Source organism: Panicum virgatum, chromosome 1N (assembly GCF_016808335.1).
Source record: "Panicum virgatum strain AP13 chromosome 1N, P.virgatum_v5, whole genome shotgun sequence".
Classification (NCBI taxonomy): Eukaryota; Viridiplantae; Streptophyta; class Magnoliopsida; order Poales; family Poaceae; genus Panicum; species Panicum virgatum.
Window position 1 is genome coordinate 9,616,143 of NC_053145.1, and position 25,140 is coordinate 9,641,282.

The following is a 25,140-nucleotide window of genomic DNA, read 5'->3' on the forward strand; positions in this document are numbered from 1 at the left end:
GCTGACGGCTGACATCTCCGGCCTGGCCGATTTTGCTCTGGTTGGTTGCATCATTGCTTGTTGTGTGATCGTGTCATTGTGTGGTTCTCGTCAGCTGAGCAGATCTGGTTACTTTCGAAATGCAGGCAACAGATGCAAATGGGCTTGGTGCTCGTAACTATGACTCCGCATTTGGTATGGGGGCGCTTTATTTCCTTCAGAGCAAGTGCACTCCCAATTCTACTCTTTCTTTTGAAGTTCAGGACGGTCCAGAAAAGTCCACCAAAGGTGGGGTATTTAACTCATCTACACGTACAGAGAAAGCAAATACTATCTCTGTTCTCTTAAATATATGACACCATCCATTTTTTTTTGGTTCTCTAAATGTAAATGTTTCATATTGGTTACTAATAATAAGGTACAGACTAGACTTTGACAAGATCTGGTGCCATTACTAGATGAATCTTAACAGCTATTTCTAACTGAAACATCTGAACAGATGCAAGATGCACTCAAGGATTCTTTGACTGGTGTGAGAGTTCAGAAGTCATGAACAAAGAATTGTATAGAGGTTACAACGAAGACAAGACCAGGAAAAGGGTGCAGAATAATAACGCTGTTGTTTCAGGTTTTACTATTCCATTGGTTCCTTTTTGTCCCCAAAATTGATATCTCTTAATCGGCTATGTAACCTGTATTCTTATTCTTACAGCATATGATCTCGCAAACTCAGACCTCAAGAAGTTTAACTTTATTGTCCAATACAATCCTGATAAACAAAACATGCTTCGGGTTGCACGGTTAATGAATCTGGTAACATCTTTTTGTCAACTAGGAAGAGATCGAATATCCAGCTCATATCTCTTGTGTATCATAAGAAGCCAAGCTCTCGAATAAAGTCCAAACTTCAGTTTATACATTTCCTTCTTGTCTTGCAAACTGTGGTTTTATAGAGCTTATAGCTATTTTGCAGGCCTCAAATGCATACCTTCAATTGAGGGGTAATAATACTAAGCTGCGGTTTGGGTTTGTTAAAGATATGCCTAGAGATGGTCACCCTCTAAAGCCTCCTGATATGTCTTTCCTAGTGGGCAAGCTTATTTTTGTATGGATTGTAATGCTTCTTTTCCCGGTAAGACCTGTTTTACCATAGATTAGAAGCACTATATTTTGGAATTATTTTCTTTTCCAATAAATCAATAATTACTTAACAAGGAGAATATGTCAATGTTAAAGTATTTTTTACATGGAAAAACAACATAATAGAACAGCTGTATCTTATTAAGTATTGACTACCGCCAGTGGCGGAGGACCAGAATGGCAAGGTTGCCATACCTTGTTTTTTTTATATATAAATACACTACAAATTTGTCTATCTACCTTATTTTCTTATACTCTAATGGATAATACGTGCTCAAATTTGTTGCCCGCCATACATCAGATTTAATTCGTCCTCCGCTAATGACTACCGCACTGTTTGTACACTCATCATCTTTGTTGGTTAATATGCACAAAACCCAGTAGGGAAACATAAAAGAGGACAACATACAATTAATCATTATACTCTAACAATAATATATTTGAATTGCAGGTTATCCTGAGCAGTTTAGTCTATGAAAAGCAACAGAAGCTAAGGGCTATCATGAAGATGCATGCCTTAGGGGATATAGCATACTGGATTATATCCTATTGCTATTTTCTTCTCATATCGCTAATTTATATGCTCTTATTGGTTATATTTGGCTCTTTTGTAGGTAATATGCTACCTTTCGGACTTGTACGGAAAAGCTCCATTGCTCCCTAAGCTAATGATTGCACAAATTCCAAAAAAAGTCAACTAATTTAAGTGTACTTTCATTTCTCACGTAATAATATCTGCTTTATGAATTTAAAAACTTTACTCAGAATATCTTCCAAAGCACATATCATGGTCCTTCTGTAATTGCTCTTTTAATCTTGGGTGGAATTACTTCACTTCAGAAATTAATTTACTTGTCTTTTTATTTCCAGGTATAAAGTTATTTGCATCGAATAGCTACGTGTTACAGTTCATAATCTATTTCACTTACATGAATTTGCAAATTTCATCCGCTTTCCTTATGACATCATACTTTACTACTGTCACGACTGCTACTGGTATGCTTCTACTTGAATTTTCATTTTTTTTGTTCAGATGGTTGCGACAAAGTATCTACTCTCATTACATGGAACTGCATGGTGCAGTGACAGGATATCTCTACATAATTGGATCTGGCTTTGTAGGAGAATATTTGTTCAAGCCTTTTGTTGAAGATACCTCTGTCTCAAGTCTGTGCTGAACCTTCTTTTGCTAATAAGTTTCGGAAACTTTCTATTCATTATATTGTCATGTCCTTCAGGAAGCTTGATTACGCTGATGGAGTTCTTCCCACCATTTTCTTTGTACCACATAATCTATGAGCTCTCTCCACCCCCAGCAACGGGATTTTATTCGGACTTTTCCGGTGTACAACTGGGAGATCTGAGTAATCCAGAGAATGGAATTTTAGTCTTGGTAATCATAATGGTACTTGAGTGGGCCACATTCCTTTTCTTGACATTATACTTCGATGAATTTGGTTGCCTCCAAAATCGAATGAGAAGCCGTCAGGCTCTTCAGAGGCCATCTATACATCCTCAACAAAGTGAAGCTTCAATTGAAATAGACAGGACTGATATTATGAGAGAGGTGCGACCTAAATCTTTATATGTGTATATGTCATGTGAGCCATAGGCAGAAGGGGATTACAGAATGCAGCAGACAGTATTCACCCACATCCATAATATGCAGTTATGTGCCCCTAAGTCAGTTGCATACTATATTAGGAAGTTACTCTGTCTAGTCTTCTAGATATGGATTGCTAAAGAGTAGATTAATCTCAGTTTATTAGCTCCTTAGGGGTCAAGTAATCCCTTCTATTGAAAGAAATACAATCTTTCAATAAAGGTGCAAGCATGTGTTTGAAGGGTCAAATTCCTCTGGTAATCTGGCACATAACAATATGTATTTTTTTTTGTTATGCTTAACATGATCTTTTAACTCTTTACTCCCTACCCCAACTGGATACTGTACATAGTGTGATATTATTTAAATAAAGGCACTGGTAATTTTTCACCTGCATGAATAATTTAGTGTCCCTTCTTTCTTCTTTTCAGAGAGAGATAGTTGATAGATTCTTGCAACAACCAGATAGTAGCTATTCCATCATAATTGACAACATTAGGAAAGTGTACCCTCCAAAAGATGGAAATGCAGAGAAAGTTGCTGTCAAAGGCGTCTCATTTGCTATCCAACGAGGACAATGTTTTGGACTTCTTGGTTCAAATGGTGCTGGAAAAACTTCTCTCATTAGCATGGTATGTAAGTCATATTTTGTAATGTGAATTTCTTGACCTTTTTTTAGTCCCTGAGAGGTAGGATGTTATTATTATGTTTGTTCTCTACAGTAGTATTTTTAACCTCTTGGTGATCGAAATATAAAACAATCAAATATATCTTCTGGAGAAATGTGACCAATTTTAAGAGTGTAGGCGTACATTTGTCTAAAGAAGGGCTCAAAATGCATCAATTCAAAAGACTCGCGTAGAAATAGAACTAAAACCCATGATGTGTGGCAACAATTTTTTGAGCAAAGGTTTCTTACTTCTGTTCAGGTGCAAAAAATAATGATTTTTGATTGCTACTTCACATTACCAAATTCTCTTATCCTCAGCTGACTGGATTTACTAAACCTACATCTGGCACGGCGTATATTGATGGACTGGACATACGAATGGACATGAGCAAAATTTATACAAGAATAGGTGTTTGCCCACAATTCGAGTAATTGCAGATATTCACTCATAATATTCTTCTCTCTTATTTCAATATGACATAAACCTCTTTGCGAGATTTCGTACTATATTATTGCAGTACAGTCTAATTTGAATATTTGTAAACTTGTGATCACTACTCAATTTTATATTTTTACATGCAGTTTGCTGTGGGAAACACTGACTGGCCGAGAGCATTTGATGTTTTACGGCAGGCTTAAGAGATTGAACGGTGCAGCATTAGTTGAGGTAATATCTAGCAACATGTTCCTCTCTACTATATTTTATTTTGGCATTATTTATGAGTCTGCTACTTCCATTTCCAAGCTGAAGTGCCATCTGCCATCCAACCATCCCTATGCTTTATCTACTTAAACAATGTGTGTATGACATTTACTTAAACCGCCCCCTGGTTTTCCTCCCCGTGGGCCGGTGCCCCCTGGGCCACCACTGCCACATCCTGTGGTCGCCGGGAGCGCCGCGGATGCCGAGCGCGCCGCGGTTGCTGCTGCTGGAGGGAGCTCCGAAGCTGCGCAGGCCGCCGCCGCCCACCGCGCCGCCGTCGATCCGGCCGTCCTGCGGGCCGCGGCACAGCTGCTGCAGGCCGCGGGCGCCGATCCGGCCGCCCTGCAGGCCGCACTGCCGCTGCTGCAGGATCCCGCCGCCGCCGCTGTGGCCTACCGCGCCGCTGTCGCCGCGGGCAAGCGGCCCGCCACCGACGCCGATTCTGATGCCGCGTGGACCGGGCTCGGGATGTCGCCTGCGGATGCGCCGCTCTCCGCGGGCAGCAGGCCGACGCCGCTCTCACTGCGGCCCTCCTTGCCGCCAAGTCGGAGGCTTCGGCGGCCCAGGAGCGGGTCCGCGTGGCTGCCCTCGCCTGGGAGCGCGAGCGCGCCGCGGCCGATGCCTCCGCTCTCCAGGTCGCCGAGGCGGAGCGCTTCCTCCGCGCCTCCTCCGGCCAGCTTCCCGTCGACACCGAGCCAGGCACCTCTTCCTCACGCTAGGCGCCGCTCGCTGGATCTGGAGCCCGGTACGACCCGACCGACCCCATGGTCGCCCAGCTCCACCTCCAGGCCGCCGGGGTCCAGAACATCAGGGCCCTGGTCTCCGTCCTCCTCGCCCCCGCGTCCTCCTCCTACAGCCACTGGCAGGACCAGGTTCTGCTTGCCCTACGCCCTCGACGACCACGTCCTCGTCGACTTGCCGATCGAGGCACGGGACGTGGCGTGGCTGCGCCTCGACAGCGTCGCCATGTCTTGGATCTTCGGGACCATCTCCCTGGATCTTCAGGACCTCGTCAGGGTCCATGGTGGCACCGCGCGGCAGGCCTGGGTGGCGCTCGAGGGCCAGTTCCTCGGCAACACCGAGTACCGCGCCCTCCAGCTCGACGCCACCTTCCGCACCTTCGTGCAGGGGGACCTCTCCGTCGGTGAGTGCTGCCGGCGGATGAAGAGCATGGCCGATGCTCTTCACGACCTTGGGGATCCGTTGTCCGATCGGGTCTTGGTGCTCAATGTCCTACGGGGACTGAGCAGCACCTACGACCACCTGAAGGGTTGGATCGCCCGCCAGAGGCCCTTCCCTACCTTCCTGCAGGTCCGGGACGACCTCTCCCTCGAGGAGATCACCAGGGGTCTCACGCCCGGATCGTCCTCGCCCACCCCCGCCGCGCTCGTTGCTACTCTACCGGCCTCCTCCGCTGCTCCTGCCACCTCCCTCCTTGGTGCTGCTCCCGCTGGGCAGACCGGAGGAGGGGGGGGGGGGCGTGGACATCGCCGGCGACGGGCTGGTGGTGGTGGTGGCACTGGTGGCCCTGCTTCTGGGAGCACCGGTACCGGTGGGGGCCGTCGGGGCGTGCCGACACCGGCTCCGGCTCCCGCTCCTGCCCTTGCAGCTGGAGGTACGCCCTAGCCATCCTTCAGCAACCCATGGTCAGGGCACATCTCGATGTGGCCATTCCAGGGTCCGGGAGGGGGGCCTCGTCCTCAGCTCCAGCCGGCGGCCATGTTCACTGGCGCTGCTCCACTCTTCGCGCCATCCTGGACCCCGCCCGCTCAGCCCAGCCAGCAGCCGACCTGGCCTGGGGGGTGGGACCAGGCCGCTCTAGCGCAGTCCTTCAGCACCATGGGACTGACGCCGCCGACCAGCACCGAGTGGATCGCCGACTCGGGTGCCTCGTTCCCCACCACTCTTGATGCTGGTATCCTCTCTTCTGTCCGACCCCCACACCCCTCTTGTCCTTCCTCTATCATGGTTGGTGATGGGTCTTGCCTTTCTGTCACCGCCGTGGGTTTTGCTCCTTGTCTTCCTAATGTTCTTATTGCTCCTCAAATGGTTCACAACCTTCTTTCTATTCGCCAGTTTACTGCTGACAACTCATGTTCTATTGAATTTGACTCCTCTGGTCTTACTGTGAAGGATTCGGCTTCCCGGCGTCCGCTCCTCCGATGTGATAGCCCGGGCCCCTTTACACTCTTCGGCTTCCTGCTTCCGCTGCGTCGCCTTTGGCTTCTTCATCTTCTGCTTTTGCCGTGACGCCTTCTTCCACCACCTGGTACCGCCGGCTTGGTCACCCCGGCCGCGACGTTTTGACTCAGCTCCGCCGTAGTACCGATGTTCCATGTACTAGGGCTCCTGCTGAGCACCTCTGTCATGCGTGCCAGTTAGGTCGTCAGGTTAGACTTCCGTTTTCTTTTTCTTCTTCGCATGCTGCGCATGTTTTTGATCTCATTCACTATGACCTGTGGACATCTCATGTACTCAGCATGTCTGGCTATAAATATTATCTGGTCATTGTTGATGATTTTTCTCATTATTCTTGGACTTTCCCTTTGCGCGCCAAGTCTGAGACCTTCCCCACCCTCCTCCACTTCTTTGCCTGGGTGTCCACCCAGTTCGGCCTCACCGTTAAGGCCGTCCAGTGTGACAACGGGCGGGAGTTCGATAACTCCACCTCCCGGTCTTTGTTCCTATCTCGGGGTGTTCAGCTGTGTATGTCTTGTCCATATACCTCTCCTCAGAACGGCAAGGCTGAGCGGATGATTCGCACGACGAACGACGTCGTGCGCACCCTTCTGATCCAGGCTTCTCTCCCACTGTGCTTCTGGGCTGAGAGCCTCCACACTGCCACCTACCTGCTCAACCGCCTTCCGTCCACTGCTTCTCCTGCTCCCACTCCACACCACGCTCTTTTCGGTACCCCTCCTCGCTACGACCACCTTCGGGTCTTCGGATGTGCGTGTTACCCTAACACCTCCGCCACCGCTTCTCACAAGCTGGCGCCCCGCTTGACTCGTTGTGTTCCTCGGGTACTCCCCTGGCCACAAGGAGTACCGATGCTTTGACCTCATCTCTCGTCGTGTTCTGATCTCCCGACACGTCGTCTTCGACGAGTCGGATTTCTCCTACTCCACCTCCTCCACACCTTCTTCTGATCCCGAGCTGGCGTCTCTGTTTCCGACTGACCCGGTGGTTCAGCCACCATTACCTGTCTGTCCTTTTCCTACAGGTTTTCCCGGCGCACCGGCACCGCTTCCGGTGATCCCTGCTGCGCCAAGCGCGGCTCCGGTGCCCGCGGTCACGCCACGCGCGGCCCCGGTGCCCGCGGTCGCGCCACGCGCGGCCCCCGGACCTCCGGTCGTGCCGCGCACAGACCCGGTGTCTCCCGCTGCGCCACGCGCGGCCCCGGTGCCTTCCCCTGCACCTGAGCGGTACGTTAAGCCGGTGCAGGTGTACCGGCGTCGCTCGGCGCCCAACCCGGCGCCGCAGTGGTACGCTGAGCCGGTGCAGGTGTACCGGCGTCGTTCGGCGTCGATACCGGCGCCACCTCCTGCTCCGGAGGTTCCTGCGATGCCGACACCGGTGCCATCACCGCCGCCGCCTCCTCTGGCTCCCTCTCGAGCCAAGCCGGAGGTGTACCATCCGCCGGTCATCCATCGGGATCCTCGGCATATCCATCCCATAGTGACTCGGCGGATGGCGTCCCAGGCCGCGACTCTCTCCGCCACCGAGGGAGAGCCGCGGGTCTCTCCGGTACCCTCCTCTGTCCGCGACGCCTTGGCGGATCCTCACTGGCGTCACGCGATGGAAGAGGAGTATGCGGCTCTTCTTGCCAACCAGACGTGGGACCTTGTGCCGCGTCCATCTGGTTGCAATGTGGTGACTGGCAAGTGGATCTGGACGCATAAGCGTCGAGCTGACGGCACACTGGAGCGCTACAAGGCTCGCTGGGTTCTCCGGGGGCTCACTCAGCGGCCTGGTGTGGACTATGATGAGACTTTCAGCCCGGTCGTGAAGCCCGCTACGGTGCGCACGGTCCTCTCACTTGCGCTCTCGCGCACTTGGCCTGTGCACCAGCTGGACGTGAAGAATGCGTTTCTTCATGGCACCTTGTCAGAGACTGTTTACTGCTCTCAGCCAGCGGGATTTGTGGACTCGAGTCGTCTGGATATGGTCTGCCGGCTCAACAAGTCTCTCTATGGACTGAAGCAGGCTCCACGGGTTTGGTACTCTCGGTTCGCCACGTTCATGCTGACACTGGGGTTCACCGAGGCCAAGTCTGACACGTTTCTCTTCATCTACCGCTGTGGGGATGAGAATGCATATTTACTGCTATATGTCGATGACATTGTGCTCACAGCTTCCAGTCAGCAGTTGCTTCAGAGTGTCATCTCCTCTCTGCAGCAGGAGTTCGCTATGAAGGATCTTGGTCAGCTCCACCACTTCTTGGGCGTCACTGTTGAGCCTCGTCCGTCTGGTCCATAGTCACAGAATTCGGGGTCGATGTCTCGTCCCACGACCCGGGAACGCCATTCCGATTCGAGGGTCGGGGTCGAAGAGGGTCAGTGTCCCATTCAAGGTTGGATCGCGTCCCGGTTTGAGAGGGGTCGCAACCCCATTGCTAACAGATTTAATTGGGATAAGAAGGTTATTGATAGCAGATTGAGGTGGTTTTTATTAGATAATAAGCTGAGTACGTGTAGTATGATCTAAATGTACTATTTTGTATGTTTCTTATATGCTTGTGCAGATTAGTTTCTTCATTAGTAGCACATATATATATAGTTTTTGTCTTTTTAAAGACGCATCGACCCGAAAATATCGACCCGGATGAATCAGAGTCGCGTTCCACATAATAATTTATCGTTCCATAGAGATATACCCCCTTCGTACCACAATTTTATAAAGTGATGTCCCTCGACCCTCGACCCCGTTCCTCGACCCGGTCGACCCAAGAACTTTGTGACTATGGTCTGGTCTTCTCCTTCACCAGCGGCAGTATGCCCTCGATATTCTGGAGCGGGCTGGGATGACTGATTGCAAGCCCTGCTCCACTCCAGTCGACACTCAGGCGAAGCTGTCTGCGGATCTGGGTGATCCGGTGGCTGATCCTACTGCCTACCGGAGTCTGGCCGGCGCTTTGCAGTACCTCACCTTCACCAGGCCGGACCTCACCTACGCTTTTCAGCGGGTCTGTCTCCATATGCATGGTCCCCGGGAGTCACACCTTGCTGCACTGAAGCGTCTCCTCCGGTACATCCGTGGCACTGTGGACCTCGGCCTGGTACTTCACCACTCGTCCTCTGCTAAGCTGGTGGTCTACACCGACGCTGACTGGACTGGCTGCCCGGACACTCGTCGCTCCACCTCCGGCTATGCCGTCTTCCTGGGCGGCAACCTGGTCTCCTGGTCGTCCAAGCGGCAGCCGGTTGTCTCCCGCTCCAGTGCCGAGGCGGAGTACCGGGCTGTCGCTAACGGCGTGGCAGAGCCGTCCTGGCTACGACAGCTCTTGACGGAGCTCCACAGCCCGCTCGCCAAGAGTACGCTCGTCTACTGCGACAACGTCATCGCCGTGTATCTCTCCACCAACCCCATCCAACATCAGCGGACGAAGCACGTGGAGATCGACCTACATTTCGTGCGCGACAGAGTCGCAATTGGCGATGTTCGGGTACTCCATGTCCCGACTACCTCCCAGTTTGCTGACATCTTCACCAAGGGACTGCCCTCCTCGACCTTCTCGGAGTTTCGATCCAGCCTCAACGTAGCCGGTGGCTAGTTATGGCTAGGGGGGTATTTGCCCTTTGTACTCTATTTGTACTCTCATCTTGTCCAGTCTTGATCACCGCTGCGTCGGTTGTTCAGACTGCGGGGGGTGTTAGCTTTCTTGTTGTCCAGTCTTGAACACCGCTGCGCCGATAGTTCAGACTGCGGGGGGTGTTGGAGTATATTGAGCCCATGTGTATAGAGGCCCACCTAGAGGCCCATGTATAGGTTCTATATATACCCACCCATCTAGGGTTGGAGGTATATACTAATGATTGCCGTCATTAATTTGGTCGATTGATTTACCTTATCATCAACAGTTTAGAATCATCTGCAGTACCTCTATGATATAGGTTTCTGGAAACGTCTGTGGTAAATCTGTGTTACCATATAATAGAAGCTAAATTACAGTTGGTACAAAAGCCGACTGTAGTCTACAAATAGAATTTCGAACTGCTCTCTGTTTTCCTAAGAGGGAATTCTCACATATTCTTGTGTTACTGCTAGCCCGTTTATTAGTCCATGTTTTTCTTTTCTGTTGAATTGCTAGCAGGAGCACTGCTGTGTGATTTAAAAGGTAGTCCATGTTTTTTTAAGGGCTCAAAGCTTTCTATTTCTTTCCACCAGGCTGCAGAACAGTCTCTAAAAGTATTGCGGATATTTGAGGGTGGTGTCGCTGATACTTTTGTGTCACAATACAGCGGTGGCATGAAACGTCGCCCTAGCGTTGCTATATCTCTAATCGGTGACCCTAAGGTACGTGTACAATATAGTTGTCCATGATCGATGAAACAGTTTTTTTTTTAGAAAAAGGAAGCGTCTCCAGCCTCTGGAACCGCACACAGCCATGTTACAAAATTTCTGCACATAATCTGAAAAATAGAGAAAAGAGTTTTTTTAGATAGAGAAAGTATTGTCTAAAAAAAAGATAGAAAAAAGTAGGTATTTGCCCAACTGAAGATTATGTATTCGGAGCATGCTGCAGGTGGTTTACCTGGACGAACCAAGTTCAGGATTGGATCCAGCATCAAGGAATGCCTTGTGGAATGCTGTGAAGTTTGCCAAAAAGGACAGAGCCATAATTCTCACGAGTAAGGTTTCCACGCCTATATTTTTCAGACACCAACCCACTTTCATCTATCTCGGCTAATCGCAACATTTTTCATCTGCTACCATGACTGCACATGGAATCGTGAAACTTTTTTCCTTCAATTTTCAGCCCATTCGATGGAAGAGGCTGAAGCTCTTTGCGACCGGATAGGAATATCCGCATATGGTCGTCTCCGATGCACTGGAACCTCCAAAGAGGTACACTTGCACTATCAGTAGACAGTAGTTGATTCTGTTTTCAGAAATTTCCAAAGTTCTGACCTACGGTGCTAATATAAACATGCCCCCAAAATGTTTCTCCACCAGCTGAAAGCCAAGTATGGAGGCACATTTGTGTTCACGGTAACAGCCGCGGCCGGTGAGGATGAGGCAGTGGAGCAGCTAGTCCGCTCGATCTCCCCTACAGCGAAGAGGACGTACCACATCGCGGGGACGCAGAAGTTCGAGATGCCGAAGCAGGGGGTGAAGATCTCTGAAGTCTTCCGGGCCATGGAGCAGGCAAAGGGATCGCTGAACATCGTCGCCTGGGGCCTGGTTGATACAACGCTGGAAGATGTCTTCATCAAAGTTGCCAAGGAGAGTGAGAAATGCCCTGATTAGACAGTATATTGGGCATTTCTTTGGGGAGTGTTTGCTTTGCTTAAATGCTTGCTTTTCTTAGACTCTCGGAAGAATCTTGCCTTGCTTTGACTACCCAGGTGTATTCAAACTAAAGTCTTATTACTTGGAATACCTGCCGAAGAACATGTCTTTTTTTTAGATGAGCATGTGTTTTTTTTTGTGAGGAATATTGTTGGACTAAAAGTCTGGGCACCTCAAGCGCCTGTTCTTCAGCTGTAGGACGCACGCACTGTGGCCAATCCGACAATGACACAAGCAGCATATATACGACGATGGCAATGCCTGGCACAGGATTGGCAAGCCTGCAGCAATGGCCGACACGCTTCAACAACCCAACCGAAGATTGTTTCTCCTTCCATCTTTAGCTAGCTATAAACTGATTCGGGAATGCAGTATCCCTGATTTCTTAGTTTGTTTTGATCTTGTATATTTATACATATATGTATCAAACCCATTTCATTTCATATGAAGTTACACTAAAACAACCACTAAAATTAGATTAGAGCAGAGCGAGAGACAAATGCATTGCAATTTTGGAGCAAAGAAGGCCCACACAAATTCCTAGGGATAGAACCATCCACCTAAAAGGTGCATGAAAGTGATCGGGTGCTCTAACCTAAGAGGGGGAGGGGGTGAATTAGGTACTAATAAAAACTTGATCTATGACTCCAACTAGTTTGCACAAAACTTAAACTAATTCAAGCTATCTAGATGTGCAACTAGGTTGTTCTAGTGTGAAACCCCTATCCCAAAAGAGTTATGCACCCTATAGCCTTTCCTAACAGGAAACTATTCTATGAAAGTAAAGGCACAAAGGTTGCAAGTATTAAATGCGGAAGCTTAAAGAGCGGGATAGGAGATAGCAAACTCTTGACGCGGGTGTTTATCCTGTGGTTCGGTTAGCCACAAAGGCACACCTACATCCACGTTGTTGTAGCACTCACTAAGAGTATTGCTACTCGGCCACCAAGTCTTTTCCATGAACACAATCACGGTCATCTTGGCCCCGGATTCCACTAAGGAGCTTCTCCACAAAGGATGGGGGTCTCCACGTCCCCCGCACAAAGATGTCGTCGCCGCTCCACACCAAGTCGGAGGGTCGATGACGTTGCCGGCGAGCCTTCAAAGCTCCAAGGTGCCGGCGCACCAAAATCTTCTTTTGGTTCAGTTAAGAACCACAGCACAAAGGTTCTAGGTCTTGCAAACTCACTCACTAAGAGCTATCCTTTACACAACACTCTCAAAGTGTGCTAAGGGCTAAGGATATGATCACTATGCTCTTGTATGGCTTGGAGGTGTTCTTGAGTATGTGTGGGAAGTCCAGCAACTCCAGCAATCTTCAAATGGCAGGGGCGAGGCATATATATAGGCCACAAAGTCTTGTAGTCGTTGCTCCAACGGTCAGCAGAAAATCTGTGTATCATCGGATGAACCGATGCCTCTAGCTGGGGTAGCGTCGGTTCATCCGGTCCCTCATAACCCGAAGTAACCGTGGAACTCCTGGCAGCTGACGTCATTACACCGATGGTATGCACCGATGCTTCACCGGTTCAACCGGTGCTGAAGACTTGGCTTTGCGCGACTTGCATCGTCTCTGGAACACAGTACGCCCAATGCACCGATGCCCCTTTTTGAACCATCGGTTCATCCGGTGCCTATAAGCTGACTTGACTTCGATTTCCTTCTGCACCAAAATACCATGGCGTCGGTTCTTCTGACAACCATCGGATGCACCGATGCTCATGCGTCGGTTCTTCCGGTGCTACCGACCGAAGAGCTTTCAGGTCGCTGCCCTGAGACCCGCGAGGGGCGGCTCTCCCTCGACCCCCGTCCGCTAACCGGGTAGCGGAACCCCCGTAGAGGCGGCCCTTCGGGCCTAACTTTTGTATCTTCTCTTTGTTATCACTTGAACCTAAAAGCCTGAGAATGATCATCTTAACAATCATATTAATCCAAGTGTTGTGTGTGTCATCAATCGCCAAAACAATATATTGAAATATGGTATGAGAGGCCATTTTCGCTACAGTGCACTTTCTTTTAAAATGGTGGGGCCCACATCCATCCCAAACTCAATCGTTTGAGTCCGATTTAAATAAATAAATGCTAAATCTTTTCCGGGATTGGATTCCTTGAAATTGATGTTCTGCTTCCCGTGAAGGAAATGAAATGCCATCCAAATTCGAGCATGGTACTAGACTGCTAAAACTGACCACGCACAACAGCCAAACTCACCCACCCCGTAGAATCAATGCCACTGCACCCTCGCCTATCACTCTGTTCGGCTGGCTAAAAAGCCAGCCGATTGGCTTCTTCAGGCTGGGCTATTAGCTGCAGCCGTTCGGCTGGTGGACTGCAGCCGTTCCAGTCTACAGCAGCCATGTAGCTGCTATAGAACCAGGCAGCCCGGCGGCTGCTGGCTGGACTGGCTCCAGCCCAGAGCAGTCTAATGAAGGCCAGCCGAACGCTGTCTATAGCTCTTGTGACGTCGCGCCGCGAGTTGCCGAAACTGCCCTTGCTTCGAAGCAAAGGAAGGACGCGCTCCTGCTTGCAGGAGTCCAGGGCTGCAAGGGCAAGACCATCTTTTGTACGTGCCCTGCTGCTGCTTATGTAGCCCCGGGCCGTTCACACTTCACACGCTTGCTCCCATAGTCCCATTCCAAGTGCAGCAGGGAGCAGCAGGCAAGGGGAGGAGGAGCGACTGAGGCCCTGTGGTTCCTAAAAGTCCATGAGCTAATTTTAGTCTCCGGACTAAAACAAAAAGTCCCAACCTGTTTGGTTTGAGGTGCTAAAGAGATTAGAGAACATTAAATGAAGTCGTGAAAGGACACAAATACCCTTGCCCAGTCCCCACTTCTTCAACCCCGCCGCCCCGATCCATCCCCGCACTCCACCTCCCGCCGCCATAGCCGCGGCGCTCCTCCTCCTGCCCGTCGGCCTCCTCGCCGCGCTCTCCTTCCTGGTGCGCCCCCGCGCATCCCGCTCAAAGGCCGCCACATCCTCATCCCGGGCGAGTCCAGCGCATCGGGCTCGCCATGGCCGCGGCCCGGGAGCTCGCGCGGGTCTCCAAATACCCCCTCCCTGCAGAGCCATGCCGCGCCGTGCTCCTTCCTCTCGCGGCCACCGCGAGGAGTTGCCGCCATGCCCCTGGTCTGCGCCTCCCTCCACGGCCCGAGCTCGAGGCTCGCCATGGCCGCCGCTGCCATGGCCTCCGAGCTCCGCCGCCGTAGATCCACTCGAGGCCGGCTGGAGCAGCGCTGGAACGAGGGAGGGGAGTGAGCAGGCCGAGCTCGGAGCGCCGCCACCTTGACCCCGCGCCCCGCCGGCGAAGGAGTGGAAGGGAGCTCCGCGGGGCGCGTGCGGGCGCCATGGGCGAAGTCGTCCATGGTGGAGGCGCTGGGATCTGCAGGTGGCGGCGGCGGCGTTGTTGGCGGCGTGGAGATGCAGGCGGGTGGAGCGGGGGCGCAGGTGGCGCTGCAGGCGGGCGGTGCAGGCGGCGGCCTTGCGTGGGTGGCGCAGCGGCGTGGATCGGGAGGGGGTCACGGGTGGCCTGGACTCGCGGTGGGTGGACCCAGGGGCAAGGGTAGAGTGGAATCTGGATCTAAAAGTCCCAAAAAACACCTCTTGAGGGACTTCTCAAGTTTTAGCCCTTACCAGGTTTTTAGTCCCAAAAAGTCTCCCATGTTTGGGTTTTAGTCCCAAAAGTCCCAAGAACTTATGAAAAAGTCCATGTAACCAAACAGGGTCTCGCGGCCATGCGTTCTGCCAACTGCCTCGCGCAGACCAATGCGCTGTTCAGGAAGAACCTCGTGATCCAGGTGACCAGTCCTCGATCCACTCCTCTCGTCAGACAAATCTCTCTCCGTGTTTCTGGAATCTGGTGGACTCTTCTTTTCCTGGAATTTTTTTTGTTCGAGGTTCTTGCTTCTGAAGATTCAGTACTGCCTGCTAGATCCTGTGAATTTCGAGGAAACTGTCGATGAATGCAGCTTCATCTGTTTTGTCCCAAGAGGCCAAGATTCGATCTTTTTACCGTGTCGCATATGAAAACCCCCCAAAATTCTTGTCTCACCATGCTGCCTACAAATCTACTGCTTTTTTCACTGAACACTGATATCGATCACCTTGTCTGACGCTTGATTCTGACATGTTCTGCACTGCCAATGTTAGAGTAAACACGCCATGGGTGTGTTCCTGGCGTGCGTACGTGTGTGTCCAGCTCGTTCGGCGAGCTCGGGCCTAGAAGTTGGCAAGGTCGTTGCCGTCCGGGTCTAGGCGCAGATCGTGCGGAAGTGCGCCGGCTGCTGTGTTGATGGAGTCTTGGAGTTGTTAGGAGTAGTGGCTGTAGGCCCGGTCCGTGCGGAGAAGGCCGCCACGTCCGGAGCGAGCGAGTGGCTCCCTGGGAATGGCTGAGCGGGTCCTGCGGGAGCGGAGGAGATGACTCTCCGGCCTACAAAAACCCATTGTACTCCGTGTACTCCAGACTGCGAAGTCCATTTGAACGGACAGAAAGCTAAGATACAGGAGCAGTGGCTCCGCGGCATTCGTCGCCGGCAAACCTCTCTGTGCTGTGCTTCCCTTGCGTCTTTTGTTCGTGAGTGAGAGTTTTTTTGTTCGAGGGCAAGGAGGTTTTTGTTCGAGGGCAAGGCCAACAGCCAATCTGCAGAGGCGCAACTGCAGGGCCAACTGCTGCCTCGTCTGCTTCCCCTTCCTCGTGTGCTTGCTGCTCGGAGGGACGCAGCTGCTCGTGATCATAGCTTACCGGAGCTCCCACAGGTCCGGGATCGACTGTGGCTACTGCGCTGCTGGCACGAAGAGTTGGATCGACAGCAAAGTTGGGGGGCTCGACTGCCCAATCCAGTGCCCCCTGCCGATCGCGCCGAAATGGCCCCCGGTGCTGCAGCTGCCGCTAGATTCAGACCTCGTGAACGAGCTCGGTTCCTTCAAGTCTACCAACCTCACGGATACGTCGATCAGAAGGGCAAAGCACTCCCCGGTGAAGTTCCTTGTCACCGGAGCCAACCAGCCATTTGCAGAGAGTATGTAGTTAGTATACGAGTACATCTTTTTCAGTAAAATTTGGGAGTTCTTTGTTTGCAATCATGCAATGCCATTTTGGTAGTAGTGAGTAGCAGGTTCTGAATTTCATGGTTTCTGGTCCTTGCTTGCAGGTGTCATGAGTAACATGCACCCCAAGCATGATGATGGGTTGAAGTTTGTAGCCGACATCTCCACCTTGGCTGATTTCGTGCTGGTTGGTTTTGTAATTTGAGCTTAGTTTGTGTGATGCTAACTGTTCACTCATTGATCTAACTTTTTTTTAAAAAAAAATCAGGGTACAAATGCAATGCGTATTATGTCTAGTGGTGCTGATGAACTTGGCTCCAATTTTGACGACTACAGCCACCTTTTTTTTCCTTCAGAGCAACTGCACCACGAACTCAAAACTTTCTTTTCCAATCCAAGCAGGTCGTGGCAATTTCACCAAAGGTGAGATTCTTACAATTTTACCCAGATATTTTCACTCCATAAACATTCGATGATTTGTTATAAATATGAGAAGATTTTGTACCCTTTCTGAATATGACCAGACTAGGACCTGGTGAAATAAGATGAACACTAACAGCTATTCTTAACTAAATCGGCCTTAAGCAGATGCATAATGTATTGAAGGATTATTTCTTTGGCGTGAGAATTCATCAGTCATGAACAGTGAATTATACAGAGATCGTTACAAAGAGGATAAGGAAACCAATAAAATTGCTTCAGGTTTTACCATTCTTCTCCTCGTTTGCTTTTGCACCCAAATTGATCACTCTATTGTGCAACTTACATTGTTCTGTTTACAGCATATGACCTCACGAGCTCAGACCTCAACAAATTTAAGTTGGTTGTTGAAGCGCATCTAGGCCGATAGATGCTAATGGTAAGTTTCGGTGATTAATGACAACCGTATGCGACTAACGTATGTTTTGAAGGAAATATTAATGATTGGATTAGTCTCATATGAAATGTGAAAAGAGACCCCTCAATTCGGAACAACCATGCGTGCCAAGGACTCAATTTCAAAGATTAAGGACCTTTCTAGTATCAAGTGTCACAAGGAGATGAATGACACTTGATTTAGCTAGGGTTTATAGTTTTTAGTTCTTGACCGTACTATTAAGAGGGGTTCATATGTTAGTAGCTTGACCACGATTGAGTTGGCCTTAGAAATCTTGCACACTCGCTCAAAAACAGTCCAAGATGGTCAATTGGAGTTAAAACAATGCTTGAAAGAAGAAACAATCGAAGTCACATTTGAATCCAAGTCAATTCAGCTGAAAACATAGAAAAACAGCAGCACCGGTTGAACCGGTGCCCTAGCATCGGAGCATCCGATGCTTGGCGGAAGGACCGATGCCCTGTCGGTCTATCTTCTCTGTATGAAGGCAGGAATCAAGTCAAAAACTCTATAGCACCGGTTGAACCGATGGTCAAAAGATAAGCACCGGTGCAATGGAAGTATTTTATTCCAGAGAGCATGTTTTAGTGGACTTCAACTTCTCTTCAGCACCGGTTGAACCGACGCTTCAGAATCAAAGCACCGGTGCATTAGACGTCCTATGTTCCAGAGAGCTTGTTTGAGTTGATCAGTGAACCTCTTCAGCACCGGTTGAACCGATGCCCCTACGGAGCATGCACCGGTGCAATGACACAAGCCTGGATATTGTCTCAGAACCCCAACGGCTACAATTTGGACACAGAGAGACCGGTTGAACCGACGCCTCAAATCTGACACCCATCGGTTCTTCCGGTGCTCACGGGTTTTCTGCAGTGGACTTCCAACGGCTATGTAACTCTTTCCACTCTATATAAGGGCACCCCATGGTTTATTTCAGTTGCCTTTGACACCTTGAATACCTGAGGCCACCCTTGAGAAGAAGAGAAAGTTCTTTGAGCAAAAGAGAGAAGATCTAGTGAATTGTTTGTGCTTCAACCTTGAAGATTTCATCATTTGCAAGTGTAGCAAGTGTGCTTGAGCTAGGGCCAACTGAGTGTAGGTCACGTGAAGGCTTAGGAGCTTGTTACTCTTGGTGTTTGACGGCACCTAGCCGGTCTTGGTGATCGGGAGGTTCTTGGTGAGCTCTTGGAGTTTGTGGGAGCCCCAAGACAAGAAGATTGTACACGATGTGAAGCTCGCCGTTCCGGAGATGGAGAAAGAGCATTCTTAGTGATCACTTGCTCTTTGGTGAAGCAAGGGAGCTATACCCTTGTGTGGGTGCTCCAACGTGGATTAGGGGAGAGCGTCAACTCCTCGATACCACGGGAAAAAATCCGGTTGTCTCGTGTCGCTTACTTTTATTTCAAGCAATTAAATCTTTTTGTTGTTATTCTTGTTTTTAATTGCTTATAGTTTGATTAGGACAACTTGCATTGTAGTGTGATCTTTTGTTTAAGTTTTGACCTTGGTAGTGTGAAACCCTTTAGACAAAATGATCATGTGTGTTTACCTACCTAACGACCTTGTGCTAGCATGCTCTAGTGACTAGGTTTCAAATTTGTAGATTGAGCAATACTAGTCTAGATTAAGGACTAGATAGATTTTTGAAAAAGTCCCAATTCAACCCCCCCTTCTTGGGCCACGATCCTTTCAGTTGTCTCATACAACTCATCATACAAGGGTGCTACTTAATTTTCACTGTCGCCGTTATCTTCACTTTCATTTTCTGTTAGATATCTAGGCAATTTTTGGTATATTTTAATTCCAAATATTAATATCAATTTCATGATATAGATGAGTGATAATGTGTGTACAAGATATGTGCATGTGTTCATGTTATTCTCACTAATAAGCATGAACAAAAAATTAAACCAGAGTAGGTTTAGTAAGTACCCCAAGGCGGGACCAGTGCCGGAGGCACCGGTTGCGCCGTTACCAGCTGGAATAGACATGCTATTCGACTGGTCTTGCTCGAAGTAGCCGAACTATGTCGATGCAGGAAGATGTTCGCAGTGCAGTCCCACGAACGGTTACGCCGGGAAGTAGACGAAGTAGTCGTTCGCACGAGCGGTTACGCCGGGAAGTAGACGAAGGAGTCGTTCAGGGAGCCAGCAGTCGCGTCAAGACGCTTCCCAAAAACCTAATTGCTCGCGTCCCGTGCAGGACCTTCAGCGAGCAGAGGTTCCGGAGGCCCTGCTCTCGCTAGACCTGTGCGCGCAGTGCTAGCGGTGGGGAAGGCAGAAAGCAGCTGAGGGAGAAGGGAGAGGTCTCCTGAAGAGGAGTACCTGGATGAGTGCTTGAGATGAGTGAGGATGAGAGGAGAGGGTGCTGGTTTATATAGGCACGATATGCCTCAGGTTCAATGAACCTGGACATCATGAATGGCTTTGATGAGCGGCAGTTAATGTGCCTCAGGTTCAACGAACCTGGACGTCGTAAAGAGCCTTCAATGTCCGGTCATTAGTGACGACATTAACCCTCTGTTTTAATACTCTTTACTGCAAAACATCCTTCTCATCTCAGCACAACACGTCGCACCGCACCGCACCGCACCTGCACGTCACGTCCGGCCGCGCACGCGCATGCGCACGCGCACCGCACCGGCCGGCCGCACCGCGCCGCGCCTCGCCTCGTCTCGGCCTCGGCCACGGCCATGGCCCGGCCCGGCTCGGCGAGGCGAGCGAGCGCGCTCGCGCGTGTGGTTCACCGTCCTCCTCTTACCGGCTTCATAAGTGGTGTACACGAAGTCCACCTTTTAAGTCGGTTGAGATCCTCCTCAATTCCCGGTACGGAATTAAGCATTGATTCCCTAGCATTAATAGTGGGCTTTAAATTCTTTTAATGTTTTAGAAGTAATGGGCCAAGACCATTACTCCAACAATCCCCACCAAGAAATTCAAGCCACACTAGAAATACCCTCATTCCCTCATTGATATACTAGTATTCGACAGAGACTGTTAAGTTGAACTTCCATCTAGGACAAAGGCTACACTTATTCACAACTGTGCAATGGACTATGCCTTGAATTGCCAGTTTTGTGCAAACATGTTTGACCAGAGCCCTACACTGGTACTAGGCTGCAAAAGCATCCCCGCGGTTTGGAGCTTATAAGTCATACTCCAGGCCCTTCATGAGTTTCTAGAGAATACCCAATTCTCATAGACCATGACCAGTGGTCAAACTCATATAGGTGTGTTCCTTTTAGATGTTCTGTAGGACAACATCTTTGTTTCAAGAAAACAACTCATTTGTTTAAAAGAAACCACCTGGCACACATTAAGGTATAGACCAACCTGCCATACAGATTAGAAGAGAAATGCACCTTATACACGGAATGAGCCCTTTTCACAAAGGTTCTCTTCTCACAGTCAGACTTTAGTTTGTTTCACCATCCTAATTCACGGGATCTCCGATCAAATAGGACAGGTTTCCATTATAGAATGACTCACGTGGGTCTCAAGCCCAATTCCATAGATGCATTGTCTATCACATTTCGTGAAAAACTCTTTGTAAACTGATCTGCCAGATTTTTAGCCGTCTGAACATAGTCCAGGGCTATAACTCCGGAGTTTCTCAATTTTCTGACAGATTTCAACCGCCTTTTCACATGTCTAGATGACTTCATGTTATCCTTTGAACTATTCACCTTGACAATTACCGTTTGATTGTCACAGTTCATTAGGATTGCCGGTAACGGTTTTTCAACTATCAGCAAGTCCATAAGGAGCTCACGAAGCCACTCAGCCTCAACAGTGGCGGTATCTAATGCTGTGAGTTCTGCTTCCATAGTTGACCTCGTTAAGATGGTCTGCTTGCAAGACTTCCAGGAAACAGCTCCACCACCAAGTGTAAACACATATCCACTTGTGGCCTTTATCTCATCAGCATCAGAAATCCAATTTGAATCACTATACCCTTCTAGTACCCTTGGGTACCCGGTGTAGTGAATTCCATAGTTCATTGTCCCCTTCAGATAGCGCATTACTCTTTCAAGAGCCTTCCAATGATCATCTCTCGGGTTTGAAACAAACCGGCTCAGTTTGCTTACAGCAAACGAGATGTCAGGTCTTGTAGCGCTTGCTAAATACATTAATGAACCAATGATCTGAGAATATCTCAGCTGATCTCGCATTATCCTTTTGTTCTTTCTAAGAATTAAACTGGCATCATATGGTGTTGAGACAGGTTTATAGTCGCTATAACCAAAGCGACTTAACACCTTCTCCACATAGTGAGACTGTGTAAGAATCACCCCACCATTGATCTCTTTTACCAGTTTTATATTAAGGATAACATCAGCTTCTCCCAGATCCTTCATCTCAAAATTTTGAGATAAAAACTCTTTGACTTCCTTAATCACATTAAGGCTAGTGCCAAAGATCAGTATGTCATCCACATACAAGCACAAAATCACTCCTTCAGCCCCACCATAGCGATAGTACACACATCTGTCAGCTTCGTTCACAACAAAGTCGGCAGAGATCAAAGTTCTATCAAACTTTTCATGCCACTGCTTAGGCGCTTGCTTGAGACCATATAAAGATTTTAACAACTTACAAACCATTTCTTCTTGACCCTTTGATACAAACCCATCCGGCTGATCCATATAGATCTCCTCTTCTAACTCTCCATTGAGGAAAGCCGTCTTAACGTCCATCTGATGAACGAGAAGACCATAAGAGGCTGCCAGGGAAAGTAACACTCGAATTGTGGTCAATCGGGCAACTGGTGAATAAGTGTCAAAGAAATCTTCTCCTTCTTTTTGGGTATAACCTTTGGCCACAAGCCTAGCCTTGTACTTTTCAATAGTACCATCTGGCCTAAGCTTTTTCTTGAACACCCACTTGCATCCAACCGGTTTACATCCATAAGGACATTCAACGACCTCCCAGGTTCCATTAGACATAATAGAATCCATCTCACTCCTTACTGCTTCCTTCCAATAGTCAGCATCAGGAGATGAATATGCCTCTTCAATGATTCTGGGTGTATCATCTATGAGGTATACAATGAAATCATCACCAAAAGACTTTACAGTCCTTTGTCTCTTGCTCTTTCTCGGAGCATCATTGTTATCCTCCTCAGGATTTTCTACAAGTGTATGTTCATTGTGTTCTATCGGCTCAGCAGAGCCATCATCCTCGATGAACTCTTGCCTAGATGAACTTGTTTCATCTCTCATGGGAAAAATGTTTTCAAAAAATATAGCATCTCTGGACTCCATTATAGTACCAACATGCATGTCAGGTACTCCAGATTTCATTATTAAAAATCTATATCCAACGCTGTGAATAGCATAACCTAGAAAGATACAATCCACAGTTTTAGGTCCAAGCTTACGTTTCTTGGTTATTGGCACACTCACTTTTGCCAAACAACCCCATGTACGTAAGTATGACAGTGTTGGCCTTTTCTTCTCCCATTCCTCGAATGGAGTTATCTCTTTATTCTTTGTAGGAACACGGTTTAGGACATGACATGCAGTCAATATAGCCTCACCCCACCATTCCTTGGAAAGTCCCGCTGTATCTAACATGGCGTTAACCAAATCCGTTAGAGTGCGGTTCTTTCTTTTGGCAACCCCATTTGACTGAGGTGAATAGGGAGGCGTCCTTTCATGAATAATACCATGTTCCTCACAGAATAAAGTAAATAAATTTGAGAAATACTCGCCACCACGATCTGACCTAACTCTTTTGATCTTTCTCTCAAGTTGGTTTTCTACTTCAGCTTTATAGATTTTAAAGTAGTGTAAAGCTTCATCTTTTGACTTCAATAAATAGATGTAACAAAATCTAGTACTATCATCAATCAAAGTCATGAAATATTTTTTACCACCTTTTGTCAACACTCCATTCATTTCGCACAAATCGGAATGAATTAATTCTAAGGTTGCCAAGCTCCTTGCCTCCGCGGTCTTATGAGGCTTACGAGTTTGTTTTGATTCAACACATACATGACACTTAGAATTTTTGACAAAAGTGAACTTTGGAATTAAGCTCAAATTAGCTAAGCGCATCATACAACCAAAATTAACGTGACAAAGCCTCGAATGCCAAACATTTGTTTCATCAACGTTAATAACATTGTATGCAATTTTATTACAAACATCTGACAAAGAAAGACGGAACAAGCCTCCGCTTTCATAACCTTTTCCAACAAAAGTACCAAACTTAGACAAGATACATTTATTGGACTCAAAGACTAATTTGAAACCATCTCTACACAGTAGAGAGCCGCTGACTAAATTTTTCTTGATGGTGGGGACATGCTGCACGTTCTTCAGCTGCACGGTCTTCCCCGAAGTAAACTTCAGATTTACCGTACCAACACCAAGAACACGCGCATGTGATCCGTTCCCCATCAGCAAGGAGGAAGTCCCGCCGGTCTGGTAAGAAGAGAACAAAGAAGCATCAGCACAAACATGAATATTAGCACCAGTGTCAACCCACCACTCGGGTGAACCAAGACTGAAAGAACAGTAGGTAATAAATTACCGTACCCCGAAGTTCCTCCAGGCTCGCTAATAACCATGTTGGCGGAGTCATTGCCTTTGCGGTTCGGACACTTTGCAGCAAAGTGATCCGTACTAGCGCACACATAGCAAGCTCCCGTCTTCTTCTTCTTCTTCTTAAAAGTGGTTGTCTTCTTAGTCTTTGGTTGGTTCTGCGGTGGCTTTTTCTTGTTCTTGTGGGAGTTGTTCTTCTGAACAAGATTGGCACTTGAAGCACCAACAACTCCTTTCCCACGTATGTCCTTTGCTCTCGCCTTCTCCTCAACATCAAGAGTCCCTATGAGTCCATCTATTGTGAACTCCTGTCTCTTGTGTTTTAGAGAAGTAGCAAAGTCCCTCCAAGAAGGTGGCAGCTTAGAGATTATACCTCCGGCCACAAACTTATTGGGTAACACACATGGGGACTCTTTGCTGCAATTTTTGAGATCTTTTGCCAGAGTATGTATTTCATGAGCCTGTTCCACTACAGAACGGTCTTCGACCATCCTGTACTCAAGGAACTGCTCCATGATATACAACTCACTCTCGGCGTCAGATACTCCATATTGAGCCTCAAGAGCATCCCACAATGCTTTGCCAGTTGGCAGCCGGATATAAGAATCCACCAGGTTATCACCGAGAACACTAATGATCAAGCTTCGAAAGAGAATATCAGCCTCATCGAACGCACTCCCTTCCTCTGGAGAGAATTGTTCAGGCTTACCCTCTTTCACATGGATCACTCTCGATAGTGTTAACCACAGTATAAGCCGCTCTTGCCAACGTTTGTAATTTGAACCATCAAAAGGTGGTGGTTTGATTGATGCAGCAAAGCTAGATACCGAAAGCCAATTAACACAATTAGGTTTTTGGATTGTTAGATATCTAGGCAATTTTCGGTATATTTTAATTCCAAATATTAATATCAATTTCATGATATAGATGAGTGATAATGTGTGTACAAGATATGTGCATGTGTTCATGTTATTCTCACTAATAAGCATGAACAAAGAATTAAACCAGAGTAGGTTTAGTAAGTACCCCAAGGCGGGACCAGTGCCGGAGGCACCGGTTGCGCCGT

The 25,140-nt window shown here is 48.5% G+C and overlaps 2 protein-coding genes across 2 annotated transcripts; both read left to right on the forward strand.

The window, feature by feature from the left end:
- Positions 1-1,749: 1,749 nt before the first annotated feature.
- LOC120653278 (ABC transporter A family member 7-like) lies at positions 1,750-11,225 on the forward strand. The gene is made up of 9 exons (XM_039931048.1): positions 1,750-2,286; positions 2,358-2,686; positions 3,154-3,354; positions 3,711-3,820; positions 3,975-4,059; positions 10,483-10,611; positions 10,841-10,946; positions 11,075-11,163; positions 11,208-11,225. Exons 1-9 carry the CDS (start codon positions 2,049-2,051, stop codon positions 11,223-11,225), a joined length of 1,305 nt encoding a protein of 434 aa, XP_039786982.1. The 5' UTR covers positions 1,750-2,048.
- On the forward strand, positions 11,174-11,949 carry LOC120655072 (ABC transporter A family member 12-like). The gene has a single exon (XM_039932800.1). The coding sequence runs from the start codon at positions 11,257-11,259 to the stop codon at positions 11,563-11,565; it is 309 nt and encodes a 102-aa protein (XP_039788734.1). The 5' UTR covers positions 11,174-11,256; the 3' UTR covers positions 11,566-11,949.
- The last annotated feature ends 13,191 nt before the right edge of the window (positions 11,950-25,140 follow it).

What these genes read in the sequence shown, in the direction of transcription:
- LOC120653278 (XM_039931048.1), top strand. Translation starts at nt 2,049, where the DNA reads ATGAATTTGCAAATTTCATCCGCTTTCCTTATGACATCATACTTTACT. An exon ending in GGACTGATATTATGAGAGAG is followed by an intron (nt 2,687 to 3,153) that starts GTGCGACCTAAA and finishes TCTTCTTTTCAG; the next exon opens with AGAGAGATAGTTGATAGATT. An exon ending in ACGGTGCAGCATTAGTTGAG is followed by an intron (nt 4,060 to 10,482) that starts GTAATATCTAGC and finishes TCTTTCCACCAG; the next exon opens with GCTGCAGAACAGTCTCTAAA.
- LOC120655072 (XM_039932800.1), top strand. Translation starts at nt 11,257, where the DNA reads ATGTTTCTCCACCAGCTGAAAGCCAAGTATGGAGGCACATTTGTGTTC.